The 16,734-nt window shown below is 44.6% G+C and overlaps 1 protein-coding gene across 1 annotated transcript; it reads left to right on the top strand.

Moving 5' to 3' along the window:
- The first annotated feature begins 1,736 nt into the window (after nt 1–1,736).
- UCHL1 (ubiquitin C-terminal hydrolase L1) lies at nt 1,737–15,624 on the top strand. Its single transcript, XM_011281913.3, has 9 exons — nt 1,737–1,884; nt 2,002–2,013; nt 2,489–2,617; nt 5,375–5,525; nt 7,615–7,700; nt 7,779–7,826; nt 8,702–8,768; nt 9,917–9,975; nt 15,186–15,624. The coding sequence occupies exons 1-9, from the start codon at nt 1,852–1,854 to the stop codon at nt 15,270–15,272; spliced, it is 672 nt and encodes a 223-aa protein (XP_011280215.1). The 5' UTR covers nt 1,737–1,851; the 3' UTR covers nt 15,273–15,624.
- Nucleotides 15,625–16,734: the final 1,110 nt, after the last annotated feature.

Raw genomic sequence — 16,734 nt, 5'->3', positions numbered from 1 at the left:
AATGTCATTCATCTCTAAAGGCAAAAACTCATTCAACACGGCCAGGTGTTCTTGTACCCCTATTCATCTGTCTTGACTCTCAAGTTGTCTTTTTTTTAATGTTTTATTTATTTTTTGACAGCGTGAGAGAGAGAGAGAGAGAGCGCGCACGCAAGTGGGGGAGGGGCAGAGAGAGAGGGACAGAGGATCCAAAGCAGGGTCTGTGCTGACAGCAGAGAGCCCGATGTGGGGCTCGAACTCATGAATGGTGAGATCATGACCTGAGCAGAAGTCAGATGCTCAACCAACTGAGTCACCCAGGTGCCCTGTAAGTATCTTTAAAAAAAAAAAAAAAAAGTGCTGAGGCATGGTTTACATGTCATAAAATTCACCCATTAGAGTCTTCTTACTCATGTTTCTCTCTCATTTTCTGTGTGAAGGTCATTTTTCTGATGGTAAAAAATGGGAGAAGATAGAAGTGGGTTATAGTGTTAACTTGGATAGAGAATGGGCTCCTAGAGCCCAATTTACCAGGATTTACTTCTGTTTTATTTCTCTTTGTGATTGTAAGCTAGTTAACTTCTCTAAGCCACAAATTCTAACCTGTAAAATTGTACTAGGAAGAGTTTGTTTCATTGGATGCTTCAAGGATTGAGTGAGATAACATCCAAAAGATCTGTCAACTGATCCACTGTAGGGATAGTAACAAAAAAAATGTAGATGACTTCTCTTCTCTCTGTAACTGTTAACTTGGACCCCCTAAACAGGTCTATTCTTTCACCATTATCGTTATTTTGTTATGAGTATATTTAAAAACAAAACAAAAGAAAACAACCTTCTTGCTTCCTTAGCGTCTCTGCAAGCCCCACTTCATTCCGAGGTTTAGCTTTACCGACACTATTCCCTCTTTTGTCCCTCTTTTTATTCATTCTCCCGCATATGCTTTTTCTCTCCATCTTCTGAATACGCTGGTAGGAAAAACAAGCCCCACCTGAGATCATTAGAGAACAGCGGTTCCTTTAGTTGCCATTCTCTTTCTCCTTCACTCTAAATCTTCCACCGTGAACACAGAATTTTATTTTTCAAAGCCTCCCATTCTTTTAAAAATACGTTTCCTTTTACACTCTCTTGTCTCGAAATCACACCTGTCTTTTCCCTGGATCCGTTTCTTAAAGTCTCTGACCGCCTGCCTTCTGTGCTACATCACGGTCACATCCCCCAGGTTTCTACAGCTTCTCGGCGACCCACCAATTCTTCCCCGGGAGTCACATTACATCAGCATTACTAATACAATATCGTTTACATTCCAGACTGTTTTATTCTAGGCAATCAATTAAAAACGAAGCTCGGTACTGGCTTGATTTAACATGGAGGATGAATTGTCTAAGGTCAAATGCAAACTGCTGCAAGATGTGGGAGACCTATATTTATATTCATACTAAATATATACCTGTTGAATTTGGGCTTTTTCTCAACGCTTCAGAAACCCTGAGCTCTCGGGTAACTGGGATGGTAAGAAGGATAGGTTTCCAGAAACTTCGCAAAAAAAAAAGACTCCATCTAAAGCACTGCTCCATACGCTCAAGGAAAACCCACCAACAAAAACCATCTCCACAACCACCAGATTATCTCACCAGCAAGTGAGACTGCAAGGTTTGGGGGCCCGGCTGTACCACTCCGCGCGGCGCACGGGGGGGTTCGTACCCATTTGGTAGCTACTGACCGTTTCCCCGTCTCTTGGTTTTGCCCCTGCTCCCCCTGCGCAGGCACCTAAAGTGCGTCAGGCCGGCGCTTTATAGCGGCAGCCTGGGCGGCTCCGCTTGCTGTTTTTTCTCTTCTTCTGGGCAGTGGCTCCTCCTGCGGTTCGCGAAGATGCAGCTCAAACCGATGGAGATTAACCCCGAGGTGAGCGTCAGGTGCATCGTTGCCCCGGGAGCTCAGGGCTGAGGGTCCGCCCTGGCCAGGTAGCTGCATCGATGACTGGCCTTGTTTTTGTATTTTTTCTTTGCATTTGCCTTTCAGATGCTGAACAAAGTGAGTGGCGTCTCGCGCCGCCTCTGTCCCCATCCCCCGGAGGCGCCCACCGGCCCCGGCTGTCTCGCAGGGACCCAGCGGCATCCTGCGCGCTCCACAGGCGGCCGGGCTGGGGCGCAGTCCGGGCGCCCTCCCTCCGCCCCTGCATCGGGGTCGGGCGGTGACTCTGCGGAACCTTCAGCGGTGGGAGGGAGGAGGGGGCTGCCCCCAGATGTGAGCGCTGGCCCGGCCCCCGAGGGCGTGGCGCGGGCCGCGCCGACTCGTGTGCCCGGGCTTCGCGGGAGCCACGTGTGGGCCGCGCTTTGTGCTGTGTCATTGCGCCCGCTGGGGTGAGGGGTGGGGGGCGGGGCGGGCCGCTACTCCTCCCCGGCTCGGGTCGGGGCGCGGAGGCTGCTGGGGGGCGACCCCGGAGCCCGGCGGGTGCCCGCGACTCGAGGGTCTCCGCTTGCCTGGCCGCCCTGTTTCCTCTCTGCAGGTGCTGTCCCGGCTGGGGGTCGCCGGCCAGTGGCGCTTCGCGGACGTGCTGGGGCTGGAGGAGGAGGCTCTGGGCTCGGTGCCCGCTCCCGCCTGCGCGCTGCTGCTGCTGTTTCCCCTCACGGCCCAGGTAGGGCGTGGGGCCCGGGGTGCTCGGGCCTTGGACCGTGTGCGCTGCTCCCAAACCCGAGTGAGGCGTTGAGGACAGTGTAGACACCCGGCTTCCCTCCCCTCCCGGCCTGCGCGTCCACACCTGAAAAACTGCCCTCTTTCTGCGGGGGATGGGGTGAGAAGCCCTCTGTGTCATGCTATCTACTCACTGGCTGTTAACAATTTATTGGCTCCTCGCTCGTCCATCCAGCACTGCCTGGAATTTCAAAGAGAAACAGCATCTCTGTTCTATTATCTCAGTTATCCAGAGAAAGCACTCATCCCACTCTACTCATAAGTAAGCTTGAACCTGCGCTTTTCAGAGCCTTCCACTCCAAAGAATGGCTGGTTGTTTTCCTTTAAGGGCTGTGGCCTGTCAGTTTATTGTTTGGTTCTCAGACTCCCACCTTACAGTAAAACAGGGGGGCGGGCTTGCCTGCCTAGACCACAGGAAAACAAAATAGGTTGTTTAATGCTCCATCCCCACTCTTGGGTCTCCACTGGACTCCTGTTTCTTCCCATCCCTCCACTCCCTACAACATGCACACTTGGTTTTTAACCTCCCCAATGTGCTTTTAAAAAAGACCTTACTCATTTGCATGTGGTTCCTGTGTGGGGACCTCCTTCCACCTCTCTTATCCTCTTTCCTCTCTGACCTTGTAGCTAAATGAAATAGGTGGGCATTAGAGCAGTCTTGGAAACACCTTTTCATTTCCCTTTAGATGGTCTTCCTCCTACAAGTGTGCATGGATGTATGTACCTCAAAGACTGAGCATCAGATATAAGAAGGTAGCTGGGATAATTGTTGTCTTGGCGATGTATGAAATCCCACTAATTGGCATGGCATTGTCTATCTCCTATTGCTGTCACTTGACCCCTGACTGGGGAGTGATGAAATCTGCATTAACAAAACGTGGGATATTAGCATTTGGGGCATCATTCCAAACACAGTAAGCGGCACTGAAGCACCGCGCTAAGGCTGGGTATTCTAGAAGCATCCTCGGCATAAATTATTAAGCTCTGTGGGAAGTTCCAGGCGTTCCTCCTAGTAAATGGGCTTTGTGTTGTGAGTTAAAAACCCTTATTAAAGCTATTAGGTTAATCCCACTGACATGTTTTTTATTGTTAGGTAAAACGGAGCCGCTAAATAATTGCAAGGCAAATTAGCTTCCCTGTTGATCGAATCAGACACCATCTCCTCTCTCCTTTGAGCTTCTCTCGAGCTCTCTTATTAGAGGAACCATGATGACTCGGAGATTTTGAGCAGCACTCACGGGCAAGGCCTCTGGGAGGCAGTGGTGCTTCGTGTTTGTCTTTCAAAAGCCCACTGCTTGCTTTTTGCTGATCAAGCTGCTCTTGGTAGAGAACCGGTCTGGTTTGAACAAGCGCGATACTTCATACAACTTCACCTCCAGCTGGGCAGTCAGATTTATTGAGCCACCTGTTCTGTGACACGAAACACCGACTAGGCTAAACACTGAGACAAATTCAAAGAAAAGCTGAAATTTATATGTTGACTTCCAAACAAGCTGATGTTAATTTAGAAAGCATCCACTTTTGTCTAAGAGGTGATGAAATCCTAACTGGATCACCTCTGAAACATTAAATTTTAAGTGGTAATGAAAAATTTGCAGAAGTATTTCCATGCAAGAGCTCAAACAACTAAAGAATGGTGCTATCCGATTAAAAAAAAAAAAAGTTAACCTAGAAAAGTGAAAACCCTTAAGTCCATGATTAACACATTTCAAAGATGCGGTAGATCTTTGATGCTAGAACTTCCTGTTGGTTGGAGCTTGAATTGGTCTGGTGGAACAAGCCCTCTTATTCTTATGGTGTCACAGACAAGGCTTAAACTTCAGTTATGTGTACAGTAATGAAAGGCAACTGGAATTGGAAATCTTCTGGTATCGTGTCTAAATTACACTGGTTATGGGAAATTAGTGTTTCTATAACATTGGCACCTTGCTTTTAACTGAGAAGTCCTACCTTTAAGGTCTAAAATTCATTAGCAAAAGGTCCAGACAAGCCCACTAAATTACTGTACAAAGAGCAAATGGATTCTTGGAGGGACATTATCTCTACTCTTATTCATTTATTGATTTCTTAGGACTGCCCCCCCCCATTGTTAATCTGTCCTCAAACTGTAGTTTGCAAATGTGACACAAACAAGTGTCCTATCTTGCTCTTGTAGGACGAGACGATTTTGTGAAATCACAGCCCAGAACCCTAGACCAGTTGTCTTTTCTTCCAAAAGAATGAGGGAATAGTTAATTTTTTTAAATTGCTCCTTTCAGCAGTTAAGTCTTGCCTTTGTGTTTGTTTTTGAATTATACTTGCACACAATAGAGGTAGAACTTCAAAGAATACTAAGATAGTTGGTGGTGGTGTTTAAGGAAGAAAATAATGAACTTGTGTGTTTTTCTTCAGGACACCATCCATTTCAAGCTAAAAGGTTGTAGTGGTGTCTAGACAGATCCTTGGGCAACATCCAAGGCCATTACTGCACTGCAGCATGAGGGTGGAGTCTCCGAGCCTCTCAGAACCCCACGGGCTGGCTGACGTGGGTGTGGGAGGCAGACAGGCCATTCTCTGGTCACTGGCCAACACCTAGGACCAAGGCTCCTGGTCCCACATCCCACTTGTGTTTCCATTTAGGTGGTAGAACTCGCTGTGCTGCCATCTGTTAGTTCTTTGCATTTTCATTTTGAGATACAAAAATGTTTTTTTATGTTCACAGCATGAGAACTTCAGGAAAAAACAGATTGAAGAACTGAAGGGACAAGAAGTCAGTCCCAAGGTGTACTTCATGAAGCAGACCATCGGGAACTCCTGTGGTACCATCGGACTGATACATGCAGTGGCCAATAACCAGGACAAACTGGAGTTTGGTAAGTGGGTGTGGAGGGTAGTCCTCCTCTAGTTGACCTCTAGTTCACAATAACTTGTCATTCCAAAACCCCCAGGGGTCTACTCTGCAAAGTCTTTGCCTTCAATTTTTTTTGAAACCTCCTTCTCCAGATATAATCAGTAGGCGAATTAACATTGATTCTCTTTTGAGGGAAGGAAACTCATTTTCCAAGAAGCATGGTCTAGCTTCTTCCACCTGGAGGGGAAGAGGGAGTGATACGCAGTTTTGTACTGCCTCTCTGCCTCTGCTCTTCCATTTGCAGACAGCCAGTCGTCCTGATTCCCCTGTGCCCCTGTGCAGGTCTCAACAATTCGGAAGAATTAGAGATGATGTTCAGCCATAAAATAGTAACACCAAGGACCTGTCTTTAATGGTTCTGGGTCTCCTAAGCAACAGGAGAACCAAAAGCCTAGAACGGCTGGACAAAGATGTTGCGAACATTCCTTCAGGGAAGCATAGCAGCAGCTCAAAACCTTGAAAGATCCAGCTGTGAACAAAGTCATGTTGGGGGGTGTTAGCTCCCCTCCAGTGAATGCCATGGAGGATATAGAAGAAAGCAGTCTCCGCCCTGACGTTTGTCTGAAGCACAATTAATAGCACTAAGCTATGTTAAGATACATGGTGTAACGTATGATATAGGCCAAGGGTCAATAACCTTTCTTAAAAGGTAAGAATAGGTCTTTTAGGTTTTGAGGGCCATTTGGTCTCTGTAGTTCAAAAGCAGCCATAGACCAGATGTAAGCCAATGGGTGTGGCTGTTTTCAATAATACAAAAATAGGTACAGTAGTTTGCCAGCTCCTGATCTAGACAATGGATGGGAATGGCTAAGAATTGCATAATTTCAGCTAATAAAGTCCACGGTGTGGCCTGTAGCAGGTCAAATACTTTTTTAAACAAGGTAAGTGTGGCCAAGACGATTGCTAGTGTACTTTTGAAATTAAAACAACAACAACAAAACTCGTTTGGCTGTAATAATTCAAATCTTCTAGAACCTACTTTTTTGAATGTTGACTTGCCATATTAAAGAGTATTGTAGCTTGATCCTTTATTTCTTCTGCAGTAAGTCTCCCTTTAGAGTACTGTGTTCAGAGGTCAGAGGGATACTGTAACTCTTTGTAACCATGGTCATGATAGAGCCAAAGATGTAATCTGAGTCCTAGCCCTCCCCATAAAGTTAAGAAGATTCCTATCACTTCCAGATTTTAAACCGTCTTCACTTAACGAATATGTTTTTGCTTAGAGCTGAAAGTTCGAATGCAGTCTTTTGAAAAATAACTCGCTCTTACTCTAGCTGTGTATTCAGTGTCTCCTAGACTTACCCGTATTGAGCAATGACAAAACGCTTATTCCACACCGTCAGCCGGTCACTTGTCTCTGGGCCAGGCTATAAGGCTCTTTCCATTTCTTAAGATCCCTAAGTCAGGGCGCCTGGGTGGCTCAGTCGGTTGAGCATCCGACTCTTGATTTCGGCTCAGGTCTTGATCTCAGGGTTTGAATTCAAGCTTCTACTTAAAAAATTGTTTAAAAAAGATCCTTAGGTTAATGTCCACCCGGATAACCATACTACAGAGATTGCATTTTCTACCCTGAAGTAAAACATCTTGGTTTGAGAATTGTTAACTAGACTAGAATGTATTTGCACCATGTAGGATTGTGTACTGTCAGGTGCTGTAGGTAACAGTAACACACAGTAACACACAAGACCCACAGTTCCTGCCTTTATGGGATGACAAATCTCACAAATACATGTCACAAATGCACAACCACTGTAAAGAAGGCGGTATGGGATTGGAGAGGTGAGTGTGGTGGGAGGGAAAAGAGGTTGAGAGGGCAGGGAGGAGATGCAAGAGGGCTTGGCACACCGGGGGAATGGAGAGTTCTGTGACTTGAATGTGGTAGAAGGGGGGTGGTTGCAAGAGCGGCTGAGGGGGAAAGGAAGGCTCTTCCACCTCCGAGACCACAGTAAAGACTTAAGTCACTGAGCATGGCTGGCTGTGCACCCATTTGCGTTATTTTATTTATACTAATAGACTCTTCTCCCCCCCCCCCCCCCCCCCCCCCCCCAAAGAGGATGGGTCAGTCCTGAAACAGTTTCTTTCTGAAACGGAGAAGCTGTCCCCGGAAGACAGAGCAAAATGCTTTGAGAAGAATGAGGTAGGAAGATGGCTTCTAGAGCATCAGTTTTCAATTCCTACAGAGGTTTTTGTGCTAATTATTCTCTCTTTCCTGCAGGCCATTCAGGCAGCCCATGATGCCGTGGCCCAGGAAGGCCAATGCCGGGTAAATGCATGCAGATACAAATCAGAGCCAGGCTGCCCAGGTGCTGTCTGTGTTTCCCCTGATACGAACAAGAACCTCTTACCTGAACACGGCAAATGTTTCCAGCCACGGCCAGCTAGGCCCATTAACACCAGAAAATTCTACCAGAATAATACTTTGACTACACCTGTTCATAAAACGGCTCCCCACAAACCTAATTGGCAATAAAATAGTCTTGAATAAATTCAAACTGATGGTCTTTTGTTTAGATCCAAATGATTCTACAAGAGTAACACCCCTCCTGGAAATTGAGCATTTCACATACTTCTCACAGACTGTTGGCCTAGAGTAAGATTACCAGCTAGGATTGATGGTTTCTAGAAGGCTTAAATATACCATTAATCTGAATAGAGTCCTCCTGTCAACTGTTAATTAGATTTACGTTGGTTATCCGTGCCTTTATGACTATAGTTGACCCTGCCACTTTCTAGTCTTGACCTTGGGTGAGATGCGTATCCTCCCTAAGCCTGAATTTCTTTCTTAGTGAAAAGCAGAGTTCTGATAGTTACGCTATATCTACCATAATAGATGAAGGTATTAAAAGAGTCTTCTAATATTGTCTATTATATAGGAAATACATGTTAGCTATACTGATTTAAAATGGTACATAAGCGAATCAGTTCAAGCGCATACTTAGTGACAATTTTATTTTTTAACAAATTAAGCTCTGCTTTTAAAATCCTTGCAGAATATGTGTATTAAATCAACATGTTACACATTTTGAACTGACACGATATTAGGTCAATTATATCTCAGTAAAGCTGAAGAAAAAAAAGTTTTAATGCAATGTATATTACAATAAAAACTCATTTTCAAAATATTTCTTGACTCTTCAGGTAGATGACAAAGTGAATTTTCATTTTATTCTGTTTAACAACGTGGATGGCCACCTCTATGAACTTGGTAAGTTTGTCCATTTTGGGAACCCAGTATGGTTTCATGCATTCTTTTATTTAAAAAAATTTTTTTTAATGTTTGTTTATTTTTGAGAGACAGAGACAGAGCATGAGTTGGAGAGGGGTAGAGAGAGAGGGAGACACAGAATCCGAAACAGCCAGGCTCTGAGCTGTCAGCACAGACCCTGATGCAGGGCTCGAACCCATGACTATGAGATCATGACCTGAGTGGAAGTCAAACGTTTAACTGACTGAGCCACCCAGGCGCCCCATAGTTTCATGCATTCTTTCAGATGAGATTCCTCTTAACAGTATTGGTGTGTGACTTTGTGGCACTTAATGTATGTTTGTGGAGTGTATCTTCAGGAAGCTAGGACAGCAAGGTATTCTCATGGGGGCACTTAATCCTTTATCATACCCAGACCCTTCCCTTGACCAGTCAGTCAGTGACCTGCAGAAGGAATGACTTTGGTCACACACCAGTAAGGAGATCAGTGCCAGTTCAGGGCATTCATGTCAGACTTCCTCTTCCCTCCTTCCACTACAGCATTACTGGCTTACGAGTGCTAGCAGCAACCTGACAAGGAATACTTTTGGAAAAAGATAAATGCACGTGATCTTGCTTGTATAGAAAGAATTTGGATGTGTCGGGGGATAATTTCCCTTAGCTTGTATACGGCAATAAGAAAGCTTATCCATCTTGTAAAAGTCCTCCCTTCTGTATTAATGGAGGAAGACTGGTAGCCATGTTGCCTCAAGTCAGGAACTACCTTTGAGCAAATAAAAGCAAAGCTAACGTGGGGTCAGTTGGCATCATTGAGGGGCAGTGAAATCCAAAGCATTCCTTCTTGTCTCTGCTCCTCCTTGTACTTCGGAGGCTGCATCTGGCTTTTGCTTTGGGGTCCTGCCCGGCAGATGGGGCACAAGCCTTTCTGTTAGGATGGTTACGTTTCGCTTGTGTGGACCTGTTGCTTGTGGATTAGAATTGCCCGGGATGGGCATCTAGGAGCATTTGAACCTTATTTGCTTCTGACCAGCCTTCCTTTGTGGAGTGGCAGTGGTATTTGGGAGATCTAAAACTTCCCTTTAGGCTGGGTGAACACAGTAGCCAGCAAATGTGCAGAGAAATTGACATGCCTGGCTTCTTCATTGTAGATGGACGAATGCCTTTTCCGGTGAACCATGGCACCAGCTCAGAGGACTCATTGCTGCAGGTAATCTTCGGAACCCGCCTCCGACTGGGTCCACGTTTCTTTAGCCATATTATCTATAGTGCTAATACCTTGTCAGTGCGGCCAGCACCAATCACCTGGGGTAATAGCAGTCTTTAGGTTTTAAGGATTATTCCTGTCTACCTTATCTTATAAGATACGGTTTTAAAAAGGATCCTTCAGAACAGCCCCCACTAATCTGTCTCGTGTGCTGACTTTAGCCTATGGTTAGAATTAGTCTGAAAGCTGTTGCTTAACTTCCTCTCGGGATTAAGGTGACCATTGTTCTCTTGTCAAATTACATCATAGCTAACGACTCAAAGAACAGCAGCCTGAGCCTTTCCTAAACCCTCTCAAACTGATGGATTTGGGTCAGTCTTATAGGTAGTGCACTATGGATTCTGGTTAGGCCGTCAGCTTCAGTTTTTTCTTCTCCCTTGGTCCACTGTTACAGCACAAGAGAAGCAGATTCAAAATCTGCCTCGATAAGAACTTAAGATGCAGGATCACTATCCTACTCTAAGTGACTATAGAAACCTCTTAATTCTGGACAATAGGCTACTGTAGGCCCCTTCACCCTAAAAACAAGTTTCTAGAATCAATTTACTGTTATAAAGGAAAGCTGTTTCATGGTGATACAATAAAAAGTGCAGTTAAGGTAAAAGTACTTCTTTGTACTAATAACTAATCTTTTTTGAATGCTTGCTATGTGCAGATGAAGGGCTGGTAAACTTCCTGTAAAGAGCCAGGTAGAAAATGTTTTCGGCTTCGTGTGGCATTTGGCTCTGTTACAAGTACAGAAATACTTCAGGGATATTGTGGGCTCTGTTCCAGACCATTGCAATAAAGGGAATATTGCAATGAAGCGAGTCCAATGAAATTCTGAGTTTCCCAGTGTATGTAAAAGTTATGTTATAGTGTAAGTATACTGTGGTTTATTAAGTGTACAATAACGTTATGTCTCAAACAGTGCACGTACTTTAATTAAAAATACTTTATTTCTTGGAGTGCCTGGGTGGCTCAGTGGGTTAAGCGTCCGACCTCGGCTCAGGTCATGATCTTGCAGTTTGAGTTCAAGCCCCTTATCGGGCTCTGTGCTGACAGCTCAGAGCCTGGATTCTGCTTCGGCTTCTGTGTCTCCCTCTCTGCCCCTCCCCTACTCACACTCTGTCTCTCTCTCTCTCTCTCTCTCTCTCTCTCAAAAATAAACAAACATTAAAAAAATAAAAAGAAAATACTTTATTTCTAAAAAATGCCTACCATCATCTGAGCTTTCTGTGAGTGGTAGGTAATGTTTTTGCTAACGGAGGTCTTGCCTCGTTCTTGATGGCTGCTGACTGATCAGGATGCCGGTTGCTGAAGGTTGGGGTAGGTGAGGTGATTTCTTAAAATAAGACGGCAAGGAAGTTGGCCACATCCACTGACACTTCTTTTTACAAACAATTTCTCTGTAGCCTGCGATGCTTTTGATAGAACTGTACCCACAGTGGAGCCTGTTTTAAAATTGGGAGTCCGTCTTCTCAAACCCTGCCGCTGCTTTGCTGCCTTGGTCCATGTGATGTCCTAAGTCCTTTGGTTGTTTCAACAGTCTTCACAACATCTTCACCAGGAGTAGATCTCATCCTAAGAAATGTGCTCATCCGTCGTCTGTTAAAGTTCGATCATGGGGTTGGAGCAACTCAGGCCCATCCTCAGGCTCCACTTCCCATTCTTGTTCTCTTGCTGTTTTCACTGCATCTGCAGTTACTTGCTCCACTGCGTCTTGACCCCCCTCAAAATCACCCACGAGGGTTGGAATCCACTTCCTTCAGACTCTTGTTCGTGTTGATATTTGATCTCTTCCCAGGAATCGGGAATGTTCTTAATGACATCTAGAATGGTGACTCCTTTCCAGGAGGTTTTCAATTTATTACCCAGATCTATCAGAGGAATCCATATCTATGGCAGCTTATAAGCCTCACAAAATGTATTTCTTAAATAACGAGACTTGTAAGTTGAAATGACTCCTTAATTCGTGGGGCCACAGGATGGATGTTTTGCTAGCGGGTATGAAAACCACATTAATGTCATTGCACATCTCCATCAGAGCTTTTGGGTGACCAGGTGCATCGTCAGTGAGCAGTCCTATTTTGAAAGAAATCTTTTTTTCCGAGCAGCAGGTCTAACGGTGGGCTTAAAATATTTAGTAAGCCATGTTGTGAACAGATGCACTGTCATCCAGGCTTTGTTCCATTTATAGAGCACAGAGTAGATACAACATACTTGTTAAGGGCCCTCGGATTTTCAGAATGGTAAGTGAGCACTGGCTTTCGCTTCCAGTCACCGGTTGCATTAGTCCCAAACAAGAGAACCTGTCCTTTGAAGCTCTGAAGCCAACTATGGACTTCTCCTCTCACTGTGAACATTCGAACTGGTACCTTGTTCTGGTAGAAGGCTGTGTCCTCTATGTCGGAAATCTGTTGCTCGGTGTAGCCACCTTCGTTAGTGATCCTAGCTGACCTTCTGCAGGTACTGCCTCAGCACGGGCTGCTTCACCGCACACTTTGATGCTACAGAGGCGCCTTCTTCATTACACTAACTGAGTCAGTGTCTGCCAGCTTCAGACTTTCCTTCTGTAGCCTCCTCACCTCCCTCAGCCCCCGTAGAATTGAACAGAGTGAGGGTCTTGCTCTTCGTTGGGCTTTGGCTTAAGGGAATGTTCTCGCTGGTTTGATCTTCTATCCAGACCCCACAGACTTCCTCCATACCAGGAATAAGGCTGTTCTGCTCTCTTCCCATCCGTGTGTTTGCTGGAGTAGCACTTTTAATTTCCTTCAAGAACCTTTCCTTTGCATTCACGGCAGGGCTGAGTATTTGGCACAATAGGTGTAGCTTTCAGTCTGTCTCAGCGATCGACGTGCTTTCCTCAGTAAGCCTAATCATTTCTAGCTTTTGATTTCAGGTGAGAGACGTGGGACTCTTCCTTTCACTTGAACACTTACAGGTGACTGTAGGGTTATTAACTGGCCTAATTTCAACATTGTCTCGGAATAGGAAGGCCTGAGGGGAGAGAGACACAGGGGCACAGCTGGCCACCGGAGCTGTGAGAACACACACGACATTTATACTAAGGTCTCTGGTCTCGTATGGGCGTGGTTTATAGCACCCTAAAACAATCCTAATAGTGACCGTCAGATCTCACTAAGCACAGGTCATCTTAACAAATACAAGAAAAAAGTTTGAAATGTTGCAGGAGTCACCACAATGGGGCACAGAAGCACAAAGCAAACGAGTGCTGTTGAAAAATGGCGCCGATAACTTGCTTGATGCAGGATTGCCATAGACTTTCACTATAAAAATGCAGTGTCTGAGACGTGCGGTAAAGTGAAGGGCAATAAAATGAGGGTGCTCGTATCCAGTTCTGTTACAGCTGTCCATTGAGGGACATGGTGTCCAAGTGAATGTGTGGCCATATTCTTTTAAAACTTAATTCATAAAAACAGGCAGTTGGCTGCAGTTTGCCGACCCGTGTGCTAGATGCTCTTCTAAGTGACTTACAGCTTTTAGGGATGCTTTTAACGAGGCTCTGAGGCATTGTATTCACGTTTTACAGATGAGGAAAATGAAGTTAAGTGATGCACGGGGTCGTCAGTGACTTGAATGACAAAACCATGGTTCAAATCTGGACAGTCTTAGCCACTGTTCAATACTACCTTTCTGTGTAAAAGACCGGACTTTGGAACATCCTAAACCTCATGACCTGCAGGTGTTAGTGGGCCAGATTATGCCACAGTAGGTGGGGTCACTGCCTCGAGTTTGCTGTTACACACCTGAGATCAGTTAGAGACAAGTCTGGATTTACGAGGGGTATATGGGGACAGTACGGAATGAGACCTAGATATAGAAAAGCAGGATTGAAGGATATTTGCAGAGTCGAATTTGCTTATGGGAGAGCATAAGAACAGAGGCGGAACTTCTGCTTATGACCCATTTGGGGGTCCTCTTGAACACTGCTGGTGCGGTAAGTGTGCCCCACATAGGAAACTTAAAACTGTTACTTTGAGTAGAATTTATGAGGTGTGGGGAAGATAAAACTTTGTTTTAAAACAACAACTATTTAGAATCTCATTTAAAATTAAATGGAATATAAACCAGCATCATGGTGAAAATTCTTATCCTAAGTAAGGCTGCTGGTATATGTGGTTACAGTTGTTTTAGATTATCTAAACTGTAAATTACTGCTAATCTGGTAAGAAAGTACATAAACTGAATCCAAGAATTCTGAACATGAAAGGATTGAGGTCACTGATTGTGGGGATGGCTCTTCCCTTCATAGACACATCTTTAATGTTAATCATCATTGTGGGCCCTATAGGAAAGTCAGTTTGGGGAAGGAACATCTGGAATATCAGTATATTAAAAATTCTGACAGTGAAATATGTAGATGTCAATCTATAGAATCCACTCTAGTTTTTACAAGTGGTTCTAAAGCAGGAGCAAAACTCTGGGTGTGGTTGATGCCTTTTAAGGGCCAAACTCACGGAGTTGATTGGTTTTAGACCTTGGGAGCTGACTGTTGTATCCTCTTAAAGGTCATATTCAATATGGTTTGTGGAGCTGTCTTTCCACTGGACTTTTTACAGACTAAACAGTGATTTACTATGCCAAGGCTGTTAAAGTCTAGAATTTGGTAAATAACATTGGTATCAATTTTCTATTACCAATCTTTGTAATCTAGGCCTTAGAACTAGTCACACATGTCATTCCACCATCAATAAGAATTCATCATCTGCACCTGGAAAACCAGGCTGTTTTGTGAAATGTTCACTTGAAATGTGTGTCTCCTAGGAATTTCTGAGTTAGGGGAACTTTTCTCTTACGCCCCCTTATCCCTTATGGGAGAGAGGATCCTTTTTTTTTTTTTTTTTTATCTTGTTTTGCTTTGAGGAGAAGAGCACTAATAGTGTTGTTTTCTTGTCAAAACCAGGCACAAGGCGGGAAAAGCACAGAGTATTTGGTGGAAGTAAAAAAAAAAAAAAAGTCAGAGCTTCCGAAGTCAAGTCTGTGTGTTGTGGGTTCCTGTCTGCCCATCACCTGATTTTTGTCTTAAATCAGCCCTGGTTCTGAAGTTTAAGGGGAGGTTTGAAGTTGATCAGGGTGACCTGTTCCTTTCCCTTTGAAACTTCATTTCGAGCTGCTGCTGCTTTGGATATTAATGACCTTTCTCCTTGCAGGATGCCGCGAAGGTCTGCAGAGAATTCACTGAGCGTGAGCAAGGGGAGGTCCGCTTTTCTGCTGTGGCACTCTGCAAGGCAGCCTGATGCCCTAGGGGAGGGACACAGCTTCCCCCCACCCACCTTCCCTTCAGCGTGAAACCTGTCCCCACAGTGCAGTCTAAAATGCTTCAGTACTTGTGGAACACAGCTGTTCTCCTTTGGTTCTGCAGATACGCTCTTACCCTCCACCACACCCAGGCACTAGCAGAGCTCAGCTGTCGATCGAGCAAAGTTTGATAGAAGCTTCAGATGGCGAAGCATTTTCCCCCAGTGTATGTATTGTACCTCAATAGCTAATGCTTTAAATGACTACTTTTGGTTTGTGTCTGTAAGTTCAGGCCTTGGATGTGGTTTAATTGTTTGTCCTTAAAAGAAATAAAACTTTTCTGCTGATTAAGGGATGAGCCTAAACTGGTTTTCATTTCCTCCTTTACCTTACCCTCCAGTACGTTTTCCTAGTGTTACACGTGTATGGCCTTCCATATAAGCAACTCCTACAGCCCATAGGAAAATGATGATGAAAATAGTATTGGTCCAGTGGGTCTCCAGACTTTTTCCTATATATTTATTTGTTTATTTTCAAGCTTTTATTTTTTTAAGCTTATCTTGAGAGAGAGAGCAGCATGGGCTGGGGAGAGGCAGAAAGAGGAGGAAAGAGAATTCCAAGCAGCCTCTGTGCCATCAGCACAGAGCCCAGTGTGGGGCTCTATCTCATGAACTGTGAGATCATGACCTGAGCTGAAATCAAGAGTCAGACATTTAACTGACTGAGCCACCCGGTTGCCCCTCAAGGCTTTAAGTAATCTCTACGCCCAGTGTGGGTCTCAGATTTCACTCTGAGATCAAGACTTGCATGTTGTACAAACCGAACCAGCCAGGTGCCCCTTTCTGTATATCTCTATTACTGTATGTACCTGTAGACTTAAAAGATTTTTAAACTTTATTTGTTTAGAACAATTTTAGGTTTATAGAAAATTGAGAGGCTATTACAGAGTTGCCATATATTCCTCATCCATTTCTCCTATTAACCTCTTCTGTCAGTAGGAAACATTTGTTACAGCTAGTGAACCAACAATTGAAATTACTGTCAACTAATGTCCATAGTTTGTTTATTCAGATTCTTCCAGGTTTTGACCTAATGCCCTTTTTCTGTTCCAGGATCCCATCTAGGACACAATGTTACTTTCAGTGGTCATGTCTCATTAAGCTTCTCTTGGCTTTGACAAGTTCTCAGACCTTGGTTTTGAGGACTTAACAGTTTTGAGGAGCACTGGACAAGTATTTTACATGATGCCCCTCTACTGTGTCCAATGTTTTTCTCAGACTAGGGTTTTGTATTTGGGGGGAGAAAGACCACAGGGATCAAGTTGTCATTTTCATCATCTCATATAAAGGTTACATACACAGTATCAACAGGATTTATCACTTGATACTGACCTTGACGCCTGGCTGAGGTGGGATTTGTCAAGTTTTCTCCACTGTAAAGTTACTTCCCACCCTCCTCCCC

This window comes from Felis catus, chromosome B1 (genome assembly GCF_018350175.1).
Source record: "Felis catus isolate Fca126 chromosome B1, F.catus_Fca126_mat1.0, whole genome shotgun sequence".
Lineage (NCBI taxonomy): Eukaryota > Metazoa > Chordata > Mammalia > Carnivora > Felidae > Felis > Felis catus.
Note: the sequence above shows the minus strand (reverse complement) of the source record. Positions and strands in the feature narration are given on the sequence as shown.

Excerpts from the sequence above, each read along its gene's own strand:
- UCHL1 (XM_011281913.3), top strand. The coding sequence starts at position 1,852 with ATGCAGCTCAAACCGATGGAGATTAACCCCGAG. Across the intron at positions 2,618-5,374 it reads TGTTTCCCCTCACGGCCCAG|CATGAGAACTTCAGGAAAAA; the intron begins GTAGGGCGTGGG and ends TTATGTTCACAG. Across the intron at positions 7,827-8,701 it reads CCCAGGAAGGCCAATGCCGG|GTAGATGACAAAGTGAATTT; the intron begins GTAAATGCATGC and ends TTGACTCTTCAG.